Source organism: Hyperolius riggenbachi, chromosome 9 (genome assembly GCF_040937935.1).
Source record: "Hyperolius riggenbachi isolate aHypRig1 chromosome 9, aHypRig1.pri, whole genome shotgun sequence".
Taxonomy (NCBI): domain Eukaryota; kingdom Metazoa; phylum Chordata; class Amphibia; order Anura; family Hyperoliidae; genus Hyperolius; species Hyperolius riggenbachi.
Genome location: NC_090654.1, coordinates 172680489 through 172697188, shown reverse-complemented (window position 1 = coordinate 172697188; position 16700 = coordinate 172680489). Strand labels below are relative to the sequence as shown.

Below are 16700 nucleotides of genomic sequence, written 5' to 3'. Positions count from 1 at the left end.
TTTATGAATGATACCCAAAGACTACTATTATTTATTTACTGCATGCTTACCACTGAAATACCTCATGTTTTACCTCACTTTATGCATTTACCTCATGTTTTACCGCATGTTTTACCTCATGTTCGGAAATTGAGAAAAATCTTTCAGAATTGCTATATAAAGAGGTAAATACCTCATGAGGTATTTTACCTACAAAAAAATATTTACCTCACATAGCTACCAGAATTGAGGCCATGGTGTTCTATCAACACAATGGGCTCTATTCATAAAACCTTACCGCAAGTTTTCCGCTCAAAACAGCGGATTTTCCCGTCCATTTAGCAAAGTGGGCATTCATAAAAGCTGTTCCCGCATGAAAATCTACAATCCCCCAGCAGAGCGAGAAATTTCCGCCTTCTCCAGTGTTTTTCTAGATTTATCTAGAAAAAAGTAACAAAATGGCCATTCATAAAGATTAGAGGAAGCGGTATGTGGACGGGAAATACCGCTTCCTCTGATTTTGCGGATTACATACAAGTGAATGGGACAGACCTCCCAGAGAGAGCAGTGCACGGAGGGACTCTGCCGGCTGAAGTGTTTCCGCATGCCTTCCGACAGCTTACCGCCAGCTTTCAGCGGGAGATCTCCGCACTTGCATCGCAGCTTTCAAGATTTTTTTGAATGACCACCCAGAAGTGTAAAATACCGCTGCGGTATTTTCCCTCCAGGAGTTTTCTCACCACAACTTTTTTATGAATAGAGCCCAATGTACTGAATATACCCCAAAGACTCTAATACAAAAGTTCTATCTGCTTGGGGCATACTGTCATCTGTAAGACTCCGTTTACATTGCAAATCGCAATTCTGATTTTTGATTTGCGATTTTCACTGGATACTAACACGAAGAAAAATGCATCATGCAGGACTTTTTTTTAATCAAATCAAGAATCTGAATTGCATGTAAAATTGCATCAACATTGGAAATTGGAATCACATGTAATGTAAAAGAGGCCTGATAGGATCTTTTTCAAGTAGTCTTTAACTGGGGCCATTCCTGATGAATGCCTGATGTAGAATATATAATTGAGTCAGTCTTTCACTGACACGGGGCTATTCACACTTTACAGCAGAATGCGCTTCTTCCCATGCCTCCTCACCTAATTTCACATTGCTACTGTCCTATTTAGCTTGAGACATAGCTGTATGTAAGTCTAAATTTTCTTGAATTAAAATGTCATATAGCAGGGCAATTTGGTGTTTGCATGGACTGTCTAGAAGCATGGCCATAAATGGATCTACAATATCTACATTATTCGTAGAGAATTCCTTCTTATAAGCATGAGAGTGAGAGTTATAGACTATGGTGTTGTGTGCCATATTGAAGGAGTTTGGCATTTCCTCAAACGGCAGTATGCGCCCCTGAGTTGCTCTTAGGCAGGAAATGTAATTGTTTTGGATGATTAGTGTAAACGTAAGTGTGAATTAAGGGTATAAAAGACAAACTCATGGCAATAAACATAAAAGTAACCTAAAGTAAAGCTGCCATATTTTTTTAGTTTTAAACAATACCTTTTATGGCCATTTTTCCCTACTGCAGAGGGGGACAATTGTTTTATTTAAGAAGGCGATCTATTGATTGTCTCCATGACATATATCTATTTTTATGTGAATAAAATAAGATTTTTAAGAAATCTAGCGCAGTCTGATATTACATATTTATTTCTTATTCAAGGACTTAGGATATCCTTTAATCAGACTCAGCTGCTGTTCTAATTGGTGCAACACTACAACGTATTTTATATCCATTTAAACAATACCTGTTGTCTGGCAGTCCTGCTGATCTCTTTGGGTGCAGTAGTATCTGGATCACATACCTGTAACAAGCATGCAGCTAATTAAGTCAGCCAGAAACACCTGATCTACAGGCTTGTTAAGAGTCTAGGGCCTCAATTCACTAAGCTTATCACCTGTCTTTAATAACTCTTCTAGAGTTGTTACCATGGTGATAAGGCATGTAGTATTCAGGAAACATTTTACCTCAGGCAAACCTAAAGTTAACTCTTCTGTCTTTAAGTTAACTCTTCAATCCTTAAAATAACTCTAGAGTTAAAGACAGGCTTTATTAACTGCGTGTGAAAATAACTACAGAGGAGGTAAATTAACTACAGAGGAGGTAAATTAACTACAGGGGAGGTAAATTAACTACAGAGGAGGTAACTTAAGGAATGAAGAGATAAGATAACTCTCTCTTATGTGGAGGTAAGTTTTCTCTTGCCTTATTATCTCCAGCATGATCTTAGTGAATTGAGGCCAATGGCTAAAAGAATTAGAGGCAGAGGATCAACAGGACAGCTAGGCAGTGTGCATTGTTTAAAAGGAAATAAATATGGCAGCCTCTATATTCCTCACTTCAGGTTCCCTTTAAAGGGAAGGTTCAAGCAAAATAAAAAAATGAGTTTTACTTACCTGGGGCTTCTACCAGCCCCATGCAGCCATCCTGTGCCCTCGTAGTCACTCACTGCCGCTCCAGCCCCCCGCTGGCAGCTTACCGACCTCGGAGGTCGGCGGGACGCATTGCGTAAATTTTTACGCATTCCCGCTAGTGCAGGAACATCAACACATATATTTTTACGCATTACTGGTTCAATGCGTACATTTTTATGCATTAAACCACTAACGTGTAAAAATGTATGTGCTAATGTTCCTGCACTAGCGGGAATGCGTAAAAATGTACGCAATGCGTCCCGCCGACCTCCCAGGTCGGCAAGCTGCGAGCGGGGGACTGGAGCGGCAGTGAGTGACTACGAGGGCACAGGATGGCTGCATGGGGCTGGTAGAAGCCCCAGGCAAGTGAAATTCATTTTTTTACTTTGCTTGGACATTCCCTTTAAGCGGGCTATATTACACATTATGCTATGTGCAGATAACAAGTTATACAATTAAAGGGAACCTGAAGTGAGTGGTATATGGAGGCTGCCATCTTCATTTTCTAATAAATAATGCCTGATGCCTGGCTTCTGTGCTCTCGCTCTGCTTCTTAAAAAATACAACACATTTCACGGGCATTAACCAGACAATCAATAGGAGTAACTGTTAGCAAATCTCAGCCAGCATGGAGGCGAATTTGCTTGCTGAGATTTGCTGACAGTTGCTCCTATTGATTGCCTGATGAAGCAGGTTAATGCTCGTGAAACGCGTTGCATGTTTGGTATGTTTGATTGAAAATGTTTTAAACTTGTTACTAACTGTTCGAGACTATTTGGGGAGGTAAGTACACCACTACCTCCTATTTTAAACTGTTTTGTAATGTGTTTTACTCTACCTTGGTGCATCTGTTCTATAACTAATCAGGAAACTGCTAGGTAATTGGCATTCTGTAAAATTAGATACATATGACAGCCTCAATAATCATCTTGCTACAGAAGTACTTTAAACACTTTGGTTTGAGGATATAATGCATGGGGCCCACTAGAGCGCTTACAGGAGCAAATTTCACTTCTTAGGAATTGCCGGCTAATCCAAAAGTGCTTCGCCAATGTAATCCTATGGGGATGATTCCACAGGATAAAGTCGCAATCATGAGCAACAAGAGCAATTTTATTAAAGAAATGCAGGGCCCAAAATCACATTCCTTGGCATTGCTCCAAAAAGCGCCGATTGCAGTATGCGATTCCTAGTGGGCCCCAGTCCTAACAGTGGATTTAGGGCTGTTTCACACCAAAAAGCCCCAGCAATTAGCGATTTTAAAACAATTTTTATAGTAATTTTAACAGCACTTATGCGTTTCTATATTTGTTACAGAATCACAATAGCTCTAAAAATGCTACATGCACTGCTTTTGTGATTTCAATAAAAACGATTGTTTGGTTTAAAATAGCTCATAGTATTTTATTATCCAAACGCTTTTCAAAACACTGGAAAGTGCTGGTGATCAGAAAAGCTCTTTTGGTGTGAAATAGCCCTGATATTCATGAAGTCTCTACAGTCACTTTAAAACCAGCCAGCCATATATATTATGCTACCCATCATTTAAAAAGCGCTCTGTCACGTTTTATTTAGTTGCTGATGTGTCATCATTTCATGCTTGCTTGTCTGCGTACATTTAGTGGATGTGTCTTGTGTATGCTCTGTGCAGCTTAAAGGGACACTTAAGTCAAACAAAAAAAAAATGAGTTTTACTCACCTGGGGCTTCCAATAGCCCGCTGCAGCTGTCCGGTGCCCTCACCATCTCCTTCCGATCCTCCTGGCCCCGCCAGCAGCCACTTCCTGTTTCGGTGACAGGAGCTGACAGGCTGGGGACGCGAGTGATTCTTCGCGTTCCTGGCCACAATAGCGCCATCTATGCTGCTATAGCATATATCATATACCATATAGCAGCATAGAGGGTGCTAATGTGTCTGGGAACGTGAAGAATCACTCGCATCCCCAGCCTGTCAGCTCCTGTCACCGAAACAGGAAGTAGCTGCCGGCGGGGACAGGAGGATCGGAGGGAGACGGCGAGGGCACCGGACAGCTGCAGGGGGCTATTGGAAGCCATAGGTGAGTAAAACTCTTCTTTTTTTTTTTTGACTTAAGTGTTCCTTTAAGATCTAGATGGATCTGACAGCATTTGTGTATTTTTGCTCACATCTTATCTGCTTTTGTGTTGATTTTTGCTTCATTTTTCTTTTTTTGCCATGCCATTCAGCAAACGGATTCAAGAAAAACAAAGGTTTGTCTTTCCTTCACAATGAACACTTTTTTTTTTTTTAATATTCAACAAGGCTACATGATATTATTTGAAACAATTTGTTTTCTAGGCATAGTCTTGGTGCCTTTGTAGCTGTGAGTGCTTTTGTAGCTGCCATAGTAACTAGTGCTCTATACTGTAAGAATGTAGAATTAAACAGCAATGTATTAAGCTGAGGGATTACATATTGCAAGCCCTCTGCTAGTGGTACTTTTGCACTGCCTCTGTTATGGTGCAGTGCAACAAACAATATAATTGCATCACAATGAAATGCAGTTATATTGCAATGGCTTTCTCACATCTGCATGTTATTGGCGTGGTGCAATACGATGGATTTCATTGGAATGATGTTCTGCATGCTGTGTGTTTACCGGACTAGGTGTGCGGTTACAGTTGTAGTGAAGCATATTTCTATGTGTTGTGTGCTTCACTGTATGCGTCAGATCACAATCGTAAAGCATGATGCAACTTTTCACCTCTGTTCCTTTACGATCCTATTTTTCAAGATATGCATTGCAATATGAATAGTTGAATTCCCTGTGACAGCAGGAATGCAATGGATTGGGAAACCGGTTCCTCACGTTAGCTGTCCTGTTGTCCCATACACAGGGCCGGATTTCTGGCAAGGCAAACGAGGCCGGGGCCTAGGGCGCCAGATAAATGCTACTTTCTTAGGGCGGGTGAGGGGCAGTAAGCCTATTGGGCTGTAGATCGTGAAAAGCCCTGACCGCGCTTGCATTCATTGCCGCCCGTCTGCCAGCCGCTGAGCCGCACACTCTCTTGCCTCCTCAGAAGCAATCCTCCTCCTCCACCAGTGCAGTACGCAGTACCCATCCACGGCCGCCCTGCAAGTGTGCTCATAGCAGCAAGCAGGCTGGATGGATGGCTGGGTCTGGCTTCTGAGTCAGGCAGCGGTGATGATGGAACAAAAAGTCGGCCGGGCAGAGCCAGGAGCCAGCCGGCAACTTACACATGTGTTGCCTGGCTGCAGCTCATCTCCCACAGTCTCCCGACGTGCTCCGCCCGCCTCCTCTACTTCCCTGCTGAGCTGCTTGTGTGACGTTCCTCACTCCCCGGAGATTCAAGGGCTATTGCTGGGGACAGAACATTTGCCTGGGACTAGTCGGAGGACAAGTGAATGTACAAGTAAGGAAGCAGTAATGATAATTGCAGACAGATAGCTGCAATTTAGATAAGCTGACTTGTCCCCTTCTCAGGAATGTTCTGTCTCAGCGTTTCTGCTCATTCCTAATGACTCTGTTTTCCTCTCCTATTTGTCCCACTTTATGTACTTTTTCTTTCTTTTTTTCCTGTTCCCTATCTTGTTTTCTCTTCCCATCTCTCTTTATGCCTCTCGTCCTTTGTTTCCTCCCCCATCCTGTGTTCCCTGTGGTTTCCTCCTCCATCCTGTGTTCCCTGCGTTTTCCTCCCCCATCCTGTGTTCCCTTCGTTTTCCTCCCCATCCTGTGTTCCCTGCATTTTTCTTCCCCATCCTGTGTTCCCTTCGTTTTCCTCCCCATCCTGTGTTCCCTGCGTTTTCCTTCCCCATCCTGTGTTCCCTGTGGTTTCCTCCTCCATCCTGTGTTCCCTGCGTTTTCCTCCCCATCCTGTGTTCCCTTCGTTTTCCTCCCCATCCTGTGTTCCCTGCGTTTTTCTTCCCCATCCTGTGTTCCCTTCGTTTTCCTCCCCATCCTGTGTTCCCTGCGTTTTCCTTCCCCATCCTGTGTTCCCTGCGTTTTCCTCTCCATCCTGTGTTCCCTGCATTTTCCTCCCCCATCCTGTGTTCCTTTCGTTTTCCTCCCCATCCTGTGTTCCCTGCGTTTTCCTTCCCCATCCTGTGTTCCCTGCGTTTTCCTCTCCATCCTGTGTTCCCTGCATTTTCCTCCCCCATCCTGTGTTCCCTTCGTTTTCCTCCCCATCCTGTGTTCCCTGCGTTTTCCTTCCCCATCCTGTGTTCCCTGCGTTTTCCTCCCCCATCCTGTGTTCCCTGCATTTTCCTCCCCATCCTGTGTTCCCTGCGTTTTCCTCCCCCATCCTGTGTTCCTTGCGTTTTCCTCCCCATCCTGTGTTCCCTGCGTTTTCCTCCCCATCCTGTGTTCCCTGCGTTTTCCTCCCCCATCCTGTGTTCCCTGCTTTTTCCTCCCCCATCCTGTGTTCCCTGCTTTTTCCTCCCCCATCCTGTGTTCCCTGCGTTTTCCTCCCCATCCTGTGTTCCCTGCGTTTTCCTCCCCATCCTGTGTTCCCTGCGTTTTCCTCCCCATCCTGTGTTCCCTGCGTTTTCCTCCCCATCCTGTGTTACTTGCGTTTTCCTCCCCATCCTGTGTTCCCTGCGTTTTCCTCCCCCATCCTGTGTTCCCTGCGTTTTCCTCCCCCATCCTGTGTTACTTGCGTTTTCCTCCCCCATCCTGTGTTCCCTGCGTTTTCCTCTCCATCCTGTGTTCCATGCGTTTTCCTCCCCATCCTGTGTTCCATGCGTTTTCCTCCCCATCCTGTGTTCCGATCTTTCCACTCCCCACTCTCCGATCTTATGCTCTTTCTTTTCCTCTCCCCTAGTATAGTGGGGGGGGTGGGGGGGGGGGGGGCGGAGGTTGACATTTGGCCTAGGGCGGTAAAAAGTAGAAATCCGGCCCTGCCCATACAGTGAAGCATACTGTCAATGAACGGTATGCTTCGCTGTAAGTGTTAACACAAGCATTTTGCACTAACGTACTGCATGCAGTGCTTTACCATGCCACACTCAATTATACATCGCATAAATGGTGTATTGCACCACAGTGCAGCAAGCGAGACAGAGCTACAGAGCACTTGTTACACCACAGCACACCACTGTAAACGGGGCCTTAGTGCTGCTGCAATCACTTAACTGCAGGTGAGAGGGAGCAATATACTGAAACAATGAGCAAATCTGGCTCCGTTAAAATAAATGGGGAAATCATGCATGGGCATGTTCATTTTGCTATTTATTGGCAGCCATCACATTTCTCACACTGGTAGCCACCCACACATGAATTTAATAAATATGCTGTGGCTGTGCAGCTTGATGTGTGTCAAAAGTAGGGCTTAGGGAAAAAAAATGTTTTTTGTAAATAACCCACTTTGCAGGCTGGTTTCTAGATTTCATTGGTGTGCACCTCTGTGTATTTTTTTATTTGTATGTTTGTTTGTTTTTGCTACATCTTTTGTGCTGCTTTTATATATTTCCATCTTCTTCCATGGTATCTTCTGTATTTTTCTTTTTCCTTTTTTTGTAAATCTTCTCTCTTCCTCTTTGTTCTTCATTTCTTTTACTTTCATCCTCCTTGCCGCGTGCTTGCCATACAGTGGTTTGCAAAAGTATTCGGCCCCCTTGAAGTTTTCTACATTTTGTCATATTACTGCCACAAACATGAATCAATTTTATTGGAATTCCACGTGAAGGACCAATACAAAGTGGTGCACATGTGAGAAGTGGAACGAAAATCATACATGATTCCAAACATTTTTTACAAATAAATAACTGCAAAGTGGGGTGTGCGTAATTATTCAGCCCCCTTTGGTCTGAGTGCAGTCAGTAGCCCATAGACATTGCCTGATGAGTTCTAATGACAAAATAGAGTGCACTTGTGTGTAATCTAATGTCAGTACAAATACAGCTGCTCTGTGACGGCCTCAGAGGTTGTCTAATGCTGGGGATACATGGTACGTTTCTGTACCGTGTATCGACCAGCTGATCCGGCCAGCTGATAATATTCAGCTGGCCCGATCAAGCTGCTCGACCCCCGCCCGCTTGATCCCCGCTGGCGGACAATGGCAGGGAATCGAGCGCTGATAAGGAGGCGCCGGCGGGGACGAGCGGTAATCGATCCACGCGCACGAGCGGGGACGCGGCAGGGACGTGACGGGAGTCGATCCGGCGGCTAATCGGCCGCCGGTTCAACCCGTGTATTTTAGGCATAAGAGAATATTGGGAGCAACAACACCATGAAGTCCAAAGAACACACCAGACAGGTCAGGGACAAAGTTATTGAGAAATTTAAGCAGGCTTAGGCTACAAAAAGATTTCCAAAGCCTTGAAAATCCCATGGAGCACTGTTCAAGCGATCATTCAGAAATGGAAGGCGTATGGCACAACTGTAAACCTACCAAGACAAGGCCGTCCACCTAAACTCACAGACCGAACAAGGAGAGCGCTGATCAGAAATGCAGTCAAGAGGCCCATGGTGACTCTGGACGAGCTGCAGAGATCTACAGCTCAAGTGGGGAATCTGTCCATAGGACAACTATTAGTCATGCATTGCACAAAGTGTGCCTTTATGGAAGAGTGGCAAGAAGAAACCAATTGTTAACAGAAAAGCATAAGAAGTCCTGTTTGCAATTTGCCACAAGCCATGTGGGGGACACAGCAAACATGTGGAAGAAGGTGCTCTGGTCAGATGAGACCAAAATGGAACTTTTGGGCCAAAATGCAAAACGCTATGTGTGGCGGAAAACTAACACTGCACATAAGTCTGAACACACCATCCCCACTGTCAAATATGGTGGTGGCAGCATCATGCTCTGGGGGTGCTTCTCTTCAGCAGGGACAGGGAAGCTGGTCAGAGTTGATGGTAAGATGGATGGAGCCAAATACAGGGCAATCGTGGAAGAAAACTTCTTGGAGTCTGCAAAAGACTTGAGACTGGGGGCGGAGATTCACCTTCCAACAGGACAACGACCCTAAACATAAAGCCAGGGCAACAATGGAATGGTTTAAAACAAAACATATCCATGTGTTAGAATGGCCCAGTCAAAGTCCAGGTCTAAATCCAATCGAGAATCTGTGGCAAGATCTGAAAACTGCTGTTCACAAACGCTGTCCATCTAATCTGACTGAGCTGGAGCTGTTTTGCAAGAATGGGCAAGGATTTCAGTCTCTAGATGTGCAAAGTTGGTAGAGACATACCCTAAAAGACTGGCAGCTGTAATTGCAGTCAAAGGTGGTTCTACAAAGTATTGACTCAGGGGGCTGAATAATTACGCACACCCCACTTTGCAGTTTGTTTGTTTTTTAATGTTTGGAATCATGTATGATTTTCTTTCCACTTGTCACGTGTACACCACTTTGTATTGGTCTTTCACGTGGAATTCCAATAAAATTGATTCATGTTTGTGGCAGTAGTATGACAACATGTGGAAAACCTCAAGGGGGCTGAATACTTTTGCAAACCACTGTATCTCTTGGCAGCACTGATCAGGAACTCAGCCCACAGCATATTGTATATTGAAAATTATAATCAGCCCCAGTGTGATTGATTGTAAGTTCTTGCAAAACATCCATATTGGTTCATTCCTATCCAAGTATTGAATTTCCTGTTGATGGTGATTAGTGGAAATCACCTTGGAGGTCCATGTAAAGGGACCAGTGTGAAGACCCATCAGCAAATGCAGTTATGCCATGAATGGGGCTCCTGATCAGTGCTGAATTAGGCTGCAGCAAGAATAGACATTAGCTGATTTCCTGCAGTCATGATTAAAAGAAGAAAGGAAGACTAAAGATTTGCAGGCATAGAAACAAATACTAAGAAGGAGAAAGAAAATGGAAAAAAGAAAGATGATGTAGGTATACTGAAGAAGAAACACATTTGTAGGTAACAAATCGTGTGCTCTGTTCATGAAAACAATATTTTCACAGTTTGAGGGTTTTTGTTTTTTACTTTTTTTTTTTAATAGTAAATAGGTACATTAATAGCATACATTAATCCTTTTACCTATTTTAAGAAGGGTATGGATATCTCTGTGCCTCCTTTTAGGGGGCCTTTAAGATTGCCCATATATACCCTTATACTGTTACTTTCACCTCCTACTGGTGTTGTTGATGATCTAGCTGAGCACGGGTGCTTTACAAGTGTGCACCTCCCAATTTTTGCAGAGTACAACCTTATGTGTATTTGTATTTATTTTCTTAACTTTTACTTGGAAGGCCTGAGATGGAAGTCTAAGGAGACCACTTTGTACATACAGAAAGTGTGTGCCTATCAGATTGGTCCAATTAGACTGAACCATAAAACTTTGCTCCTATGATTTGGCACTCCAGCATACATTAGGTTTTCCCTAAAGCACCCTGTGCTCAACATGGTAGTGTAGTACAAAGGTAGTACTCTTGCCTTGCAGTGCTGAGCCCTTGGTTCAAATCTAGGCCAGGACACAATCCAGGACACTATCTGCACATTGTGCATTCTTTCCCCATGTGTACGTGGGCTTCCTCCGGGCACTCCAGTTTCCTCCTCCACTTTCAAATTCCAAAAACATACAGATAAGTTAATTGGCTTCAGCCAAAATTGGCCTTAGACTATGGCAAGGACATGGATGCAATCTGAACACTACAGATTCAGCGTAACAGTAATACAAATAGCACAGAATGGTGGGCATGTCTAAGTAAACAATACAATTCCTTTCGCTTAACATACTGTACCTTCATATGCTTTAACCACTTAAGTACCAGCGGTCTCTTCCCCCTTAAGGACCAGAGACCGCTGCTATGGAAACTTCGGTATCCCGATGGATAACGATTAATCGCCGCACACACCCGCCGCAATCGCCATCACCGCCACACGTCGGGAGCCTGGGCCACCCGTTCCTGTGAGCCGGTCAGGAGCCGCTTTCATTGGCACCTGACCCTGTCTTTCAATGTAAGCCAATGGGAGTTGCTTATATTGTAAGACAGGGCCAGGAGCCAATGAAATCGGCTCCTGACCCACTCAGAGGCCTCTGCCGTAATAGAGACAGGCAGAGCCAGTGAGCTGTGGCGTGAGACGGGGGAAATAAGCGGCGAGATCGGAGGGAGCGACGGAAATGGTGGATGCGTGCAGTGGTGGCTGATTGAAATCTACGCCCTGCCAGCCAGGTAACCACCAAAACAGGGCGTAGATTTCAATCAGCTCGGTTCTAAAGTAGTTAAAGTGTTCCTCACAACACTGCAGGAGTAACACTGCAGCAATGCATAGCCCTGTCACTACTATGCACTAAAACACAGCACTTGCACCATACATTGTAGCTTATTCACTAAAACAAGATAATTAACAAAAACTTTCAAACCCTGACATAAAAGTATGTCGCAATAATTCCCTACCCATCACCGGAAAAACAAAGCCTTTTGTTAACACCAAAAGTACTCTATAATAAACACAAAATTAATTTCCAAAACAGAATGTCCACACACAAAGCCTTTTAACCACTTCACTAGAGATGTAGTGAACGGTTCGCCGGCGAACAGTTCCAGGCAAACATTGGGGGTTCGCGTTCGCCTGCGCCAGGCGAACTTTTCCGGAAGTTCGATTCGCCCCATAATGCACTATGAGGGTCAACTTTGACCCTCTGCATCACAGTCAGCAGGCACATTGTAGCCATTCAGGCTACAGTAAGCCCTGGAGCCCCACCCCCCCTTATATAAGGCAGGGTCCGGCGGCCATTACACTCACTCGTGTGCCTGCTAGTGAGAGGAAAGGGACAGCTGCTGCAGACTTGTTCTTCTAGGGACAGATTAGTTAGGTTCTTGGCTGCTTAGTTTGCTCCTGGCTGATTGTTATTGCTTTTATAGCACCCTAGCTCTTGTCAGAGCTCATCTTGTACTTTTTTTTTTTTTACTGTGTGTCAAACTGACACTTTTGTTGCATGCACAGCCCTGCTAATTGATAGTGTGTGTGTGCCACTGCCAGCAGCCCAGCACATTCAGTGACTGACTGCCTGTGTGTGTGATAGGGAGCTGCACATTGTACTACCCAGTACTGCATATACCCAATACCTGTTGTGTTTACTTAACCCACCTCATCACTGCATATACCTAGATTTGTGTTGAGTGAACCCAGCTCACTGCATATACCTACTACCTGTTGTGTTTACTTAACCCACCTCATCACTGCACATAACTACCTGTAGTGTTGAGTCAACCCAGCTCACTGCATATACCTACTACCTGTTGTGTTGAGGTAACCCAGCTCACTGCATATACCTACTACCTGTTGAGTTTACTTAACCCACTTCATCACTGCATATACCTAGCTTTGTGTTGAGTGAACCCAGCTCACTGCATCCTACTACTACCTGTTGTGTTTACTTAACCCACCTCATCACTGCACATAACTACCTGTAGTGTTGAGTGAACCCAGCTCACTGCATATACTTACTACCTGTTGTGTTGAGTAAACCCAGCTCACTGCATACACCTACTACCTGTTGTGTTGAGTGAACCCAGCTCACTGCATATACCTACTACCTGTTGTGTTTACTTAACCCACCTCATCACTGCACATAACTACCTGTTGTGTTGAGTGAACCCAGCTCACTGCATCCTACTACTACCTGTTGTGTTTACTTAACCCACCTCATCACTGCACATAACTACCTGTTGTGTTGAGTGAACCCAGCTCACTGCATATACCTACTACCTGTTGTGTTGAGTGAACCCAGCTCACTGCATATACCTACTACCTGTTGTGTTGAGTGAACCCAGCTCACTGCATATACCTACTACCTGTTGTGTTGAGTGAACCCAGCTCACTGCATATACCTACTACCTGTTGTGTTTACTTAACCCACCTCATCAGTGCACATAACTACCTGTTGTGTTGAGTAAACCCAGCTCACTGCATATACCTAGCATCCCCCCGAGATGGACAAAATGGACAAACCAGGTAGAGGAAGAGGTAGAGGCAGACCCAGAGGAAGGCCACCAGGCACCGGCAGGTCTGTGCGAGGTGGTGTTGCTGTGATTTCGTGCGGACCTGCCCCAAAATACAGTGCTCAGAAGAAGGCACGTGCCATCACTTCCCAAAATCGTGAGGAGGTGATTGAGTATTTAACACAGAACACCTCATCTCCCGCAGCCACCAGCGCTACAACAAGCACCACATCCGCTGCATTTGACACTTTGCAGGAGTTATTTGGTGGTGGGGGTGGTGAAATCACCGATTCACAGCCACTACTGCAACAACAAGAAGAAGGTGCAGGTACACCACCTCCTACGTCTGAGTTAGGTGGTGATAGTATGGACGTAACGTGTGTGGATGTGGATGATGGACCACCTGAAGTTGGTGCAGTTGAGGAGGTTTCTGAGGAAAGCACAGCTGGCCAGGAGGATTATGTTGACGATTATACGGATACCACATATGTTCCCGGTAAAGGAGATGACCAGGGGGACAGTTCAGAGGAGGATTCAGAGAGGACTAGGAGGAGACGACTCCATGATAGAAGCAGAGGGAGCTTGTCCTCAGAAACCGCTGGGGGCAGTGTCCGGCGCCATGCATCGCCCGCTATGGCCAGACATCCAACATGCCCTTCAACCTCAGCTGCTGATGCCACCGTAGCGCCATCAGCCCAGGGGGGCTCAGCGGTTGGGAAATTTTTTAACGTGTGTGTCTCAGATCGGAGCAAAGCCATCTGTTGTCTCTGCCAGCAAAAACTGAGCCGTGGAAAGGCCAACTGTCACGTAGGGACAAGTGCTTTACGAAGGCACCTGGAGAGAAGGCACAAACAGCTATGGCAAGAACAACTGAGGAAAAGCAGCACCCCTCAAAAGACAAAAGACAGGAGAACAACCGCGGCAGCCGTCACAGGGGGCTTCTGCTGCTCCACGTTCCCATGGTATTGTTCGTGGCTGGGGGGAGGAAGAATGGCTACACTTTTAAACAATTTAAAAATACAACCATCTAAACTTTCAAACAATTTAAAAATACAACCATCTAAACTTTCAAACAATTTAAAAATACAACCATCTAAACTTTCAAACAATTTAAAAATACAACGATCTATCATTTTCAAAAAATTTAAAAAAAGGGCAAAAAAACTTGCCCTCCGTAAAACATTCTTGGCAAATGCTTTCGACTTGGTTTGTCAGTTGGCTGATGGTGTAATGGTTAAGGGCTCTGCCTCTGACACAGGAGACCAGGGTTCGAATCTCGGCTCTGCCTGTTCAGTAAGCCAGCACTAATTCAGTAGGAGACTTTAGCAAGTCTCCCTTACACTGCTACTGCCAATAGAGCGCGCCCTAGTGGCTGCTGCTCTGCTCTGGCGCTTTGAGTCCGCAAGGAGAAAAGCGCAATATAAATGTTATTTGTCTTGTCTTGTCTTGTCTTCTGCTGGCTCAAGGGTCCATCTGACCACAGATGCCTGGTCTGCAAAGCACGGTCAGGGCAGCTACAGCATGGGTCTCAGCAGGCTCCCACTTCGGGCCGGAATCCAACCTTCATTCCCCGCGGTGACAATGGCTGACTTGCCCTCCATAACGGATTCCTGTTAAAGGATTTAAAGTTAATTCATTTCAAATACACAGCAGGGCCTCGAAAGTCCGCCTCCTGTATTGTTATTTTTGGTCACTACCTCGGGGTGGACGTGCATGCCTGTCTGCTGCCCTCCTTGGATGTGTAGTGGTAGCCGTTTCTCAGGCTCCACACCGAATTCCATCCCTCATTCCCCGGCCATTACCCGGGGTCACAAATGGCAGTCTTGCCCGCCTCCATATGATTCTCGTGAAAGGAATGTGGTGTCATCTTTGCCCGCCATAACTGGTTCTCGTTAAAGGATTTAAAGTACATTCATTTCAAATACACAGCAGGGCCTCGAAAGTCCTCCTCCTGTATTGTTATTTTTGGTCACTACCTCGGGGCGGGCGGGCGTGCATGCCTGCCCGCTGCCCTCCTTGGATGTGTAGTGGTAGCCGTTGCTCAGGCTCCACACCGGATTCAAACCCCTCATTCCCCGGCCATTACCCGGGGTCACAATGGCAGACTTGCCCGCCTCCACAGGATTCTCATTGTAGCGGTACTGAACAAGTACACAGCAAGTAGAAAATGTGATTTAAAAACAAAACGTAAGCGTTTTAACAATGCCATGGAAAGTTGAGAAGGAAGTCACACATTACCTGACATCACTGAGTGAGGAAGAGCAATCTCGCCATGTTGCGCAGTAGTCCAGCATGGCCGTCACTACACAAACAGCTGTTTGCGGTGCGTTACACAGTGAGTTTGGTGTGTCAGTGTGAAGCAGTACTCTAATACATCTGATTGATGTATACACATGCAAGATGTTTTAAAGCACGTTAGGCCTGCAATTTAGCATTCAATGTGATTTCTGCCCTTAAAACGCTGCTTTGCGTCACATCCAGATTTTTCTCTGGGACTTTTGGCATATATCCCACTTCGCCATGCCCCCCTCCAGGTGTTAGACCCCTTGAAACATCTTTTCCATCACTTTTGTGGCCAGCATAATTTTTTCTATTTTTCAAAGTTCGCCTCCCCATTGAAGTCTATTGCGGTTCGCGAACTTTTCCGCGAACCGAACCTTCCGCGAAGTTCGCGAACCCGGTTCGCGAACCGAAAATCGGAGGTTCGCGACATCTCTACGAACACCAGAGCAATTTTCACCTTTCAGCGCTCCTTCCATTCATTCGTCTAGAACTATTATTACTTATCGCAATGAAATGAACTATATCTTTTTTTTTCCGCCACCAATTAGGCTTTCTTTAGGTGGGACATTATGCCAAGAATTATTTTATTCTAAATGTGTTTTAATGGGAAAATAGGAAAAAATGTGGGAAAAAAATTATTATTTTTCAGTTTTCGGCCATTATAGTTTTTAAATAATGCATGCTACTGTAATTAAAACCCATGAAATGTATTAGCCCATTTGTCCCGGTTATAAAACCGTTTAAGTTATGTCCTTATCACAATGTTTGGCGCCAATATTTTATTTGGAAATAAAGGTGCATTTTTTTCAGTTTTGCATCCATCCCTAATTACAAGCCCATAGTTTATAAAGTAACAGTGTTATACCCTCTTGACATAAATATTTAAAAAGTTCAGTCCCTAAGGTAACTATTTATGTTTTTTTTTTAATTGTATTTTTTTTTATTACAAAAATAAATAAATTGGGGAATGTGGGAGGTAATGAGTTAATTTATTGTGTAAAACTAATGTATTTGTATATGTAAAATGCTTTAGGGTGTAGTTTTACTATACAGTGAGATTGTATTCATGTGAC

The 16700-nt window shown here is 44.7% G+C and overlaps 1 protein-coding gene across 25 annotated transcripts in view; it reads left to right on the top strand.

Annotated features, from left to right (window-relative positions):
• The window catches only part of ERC2 (ELKS/RAB6-interacting/CAST family member 2), a 1931514-nt gene that overhangs the window by 326758 nt on the left and 1588056 nt on the right, over window positions 1-16700 (top strand). For 18 of the 25 annotated variants that reach the window (XM_068253678.1, XM_068253677.1, XM_068253682.1 and 15 more), the window contains one exon: window positions 4668-4691. The exons of the other annotated variants lie outside the window; for them this stretch is intronic. In XM_068253678.1, the coding sequence (XP_068109779.1) occupies window positions 4668-4691 (24 nt within the window). The remainder of the gene's footprint in view (window positions 1-4667; window positions 4692-16700) is intronic. 25 annotated transcript variants of the gene reach the window in all.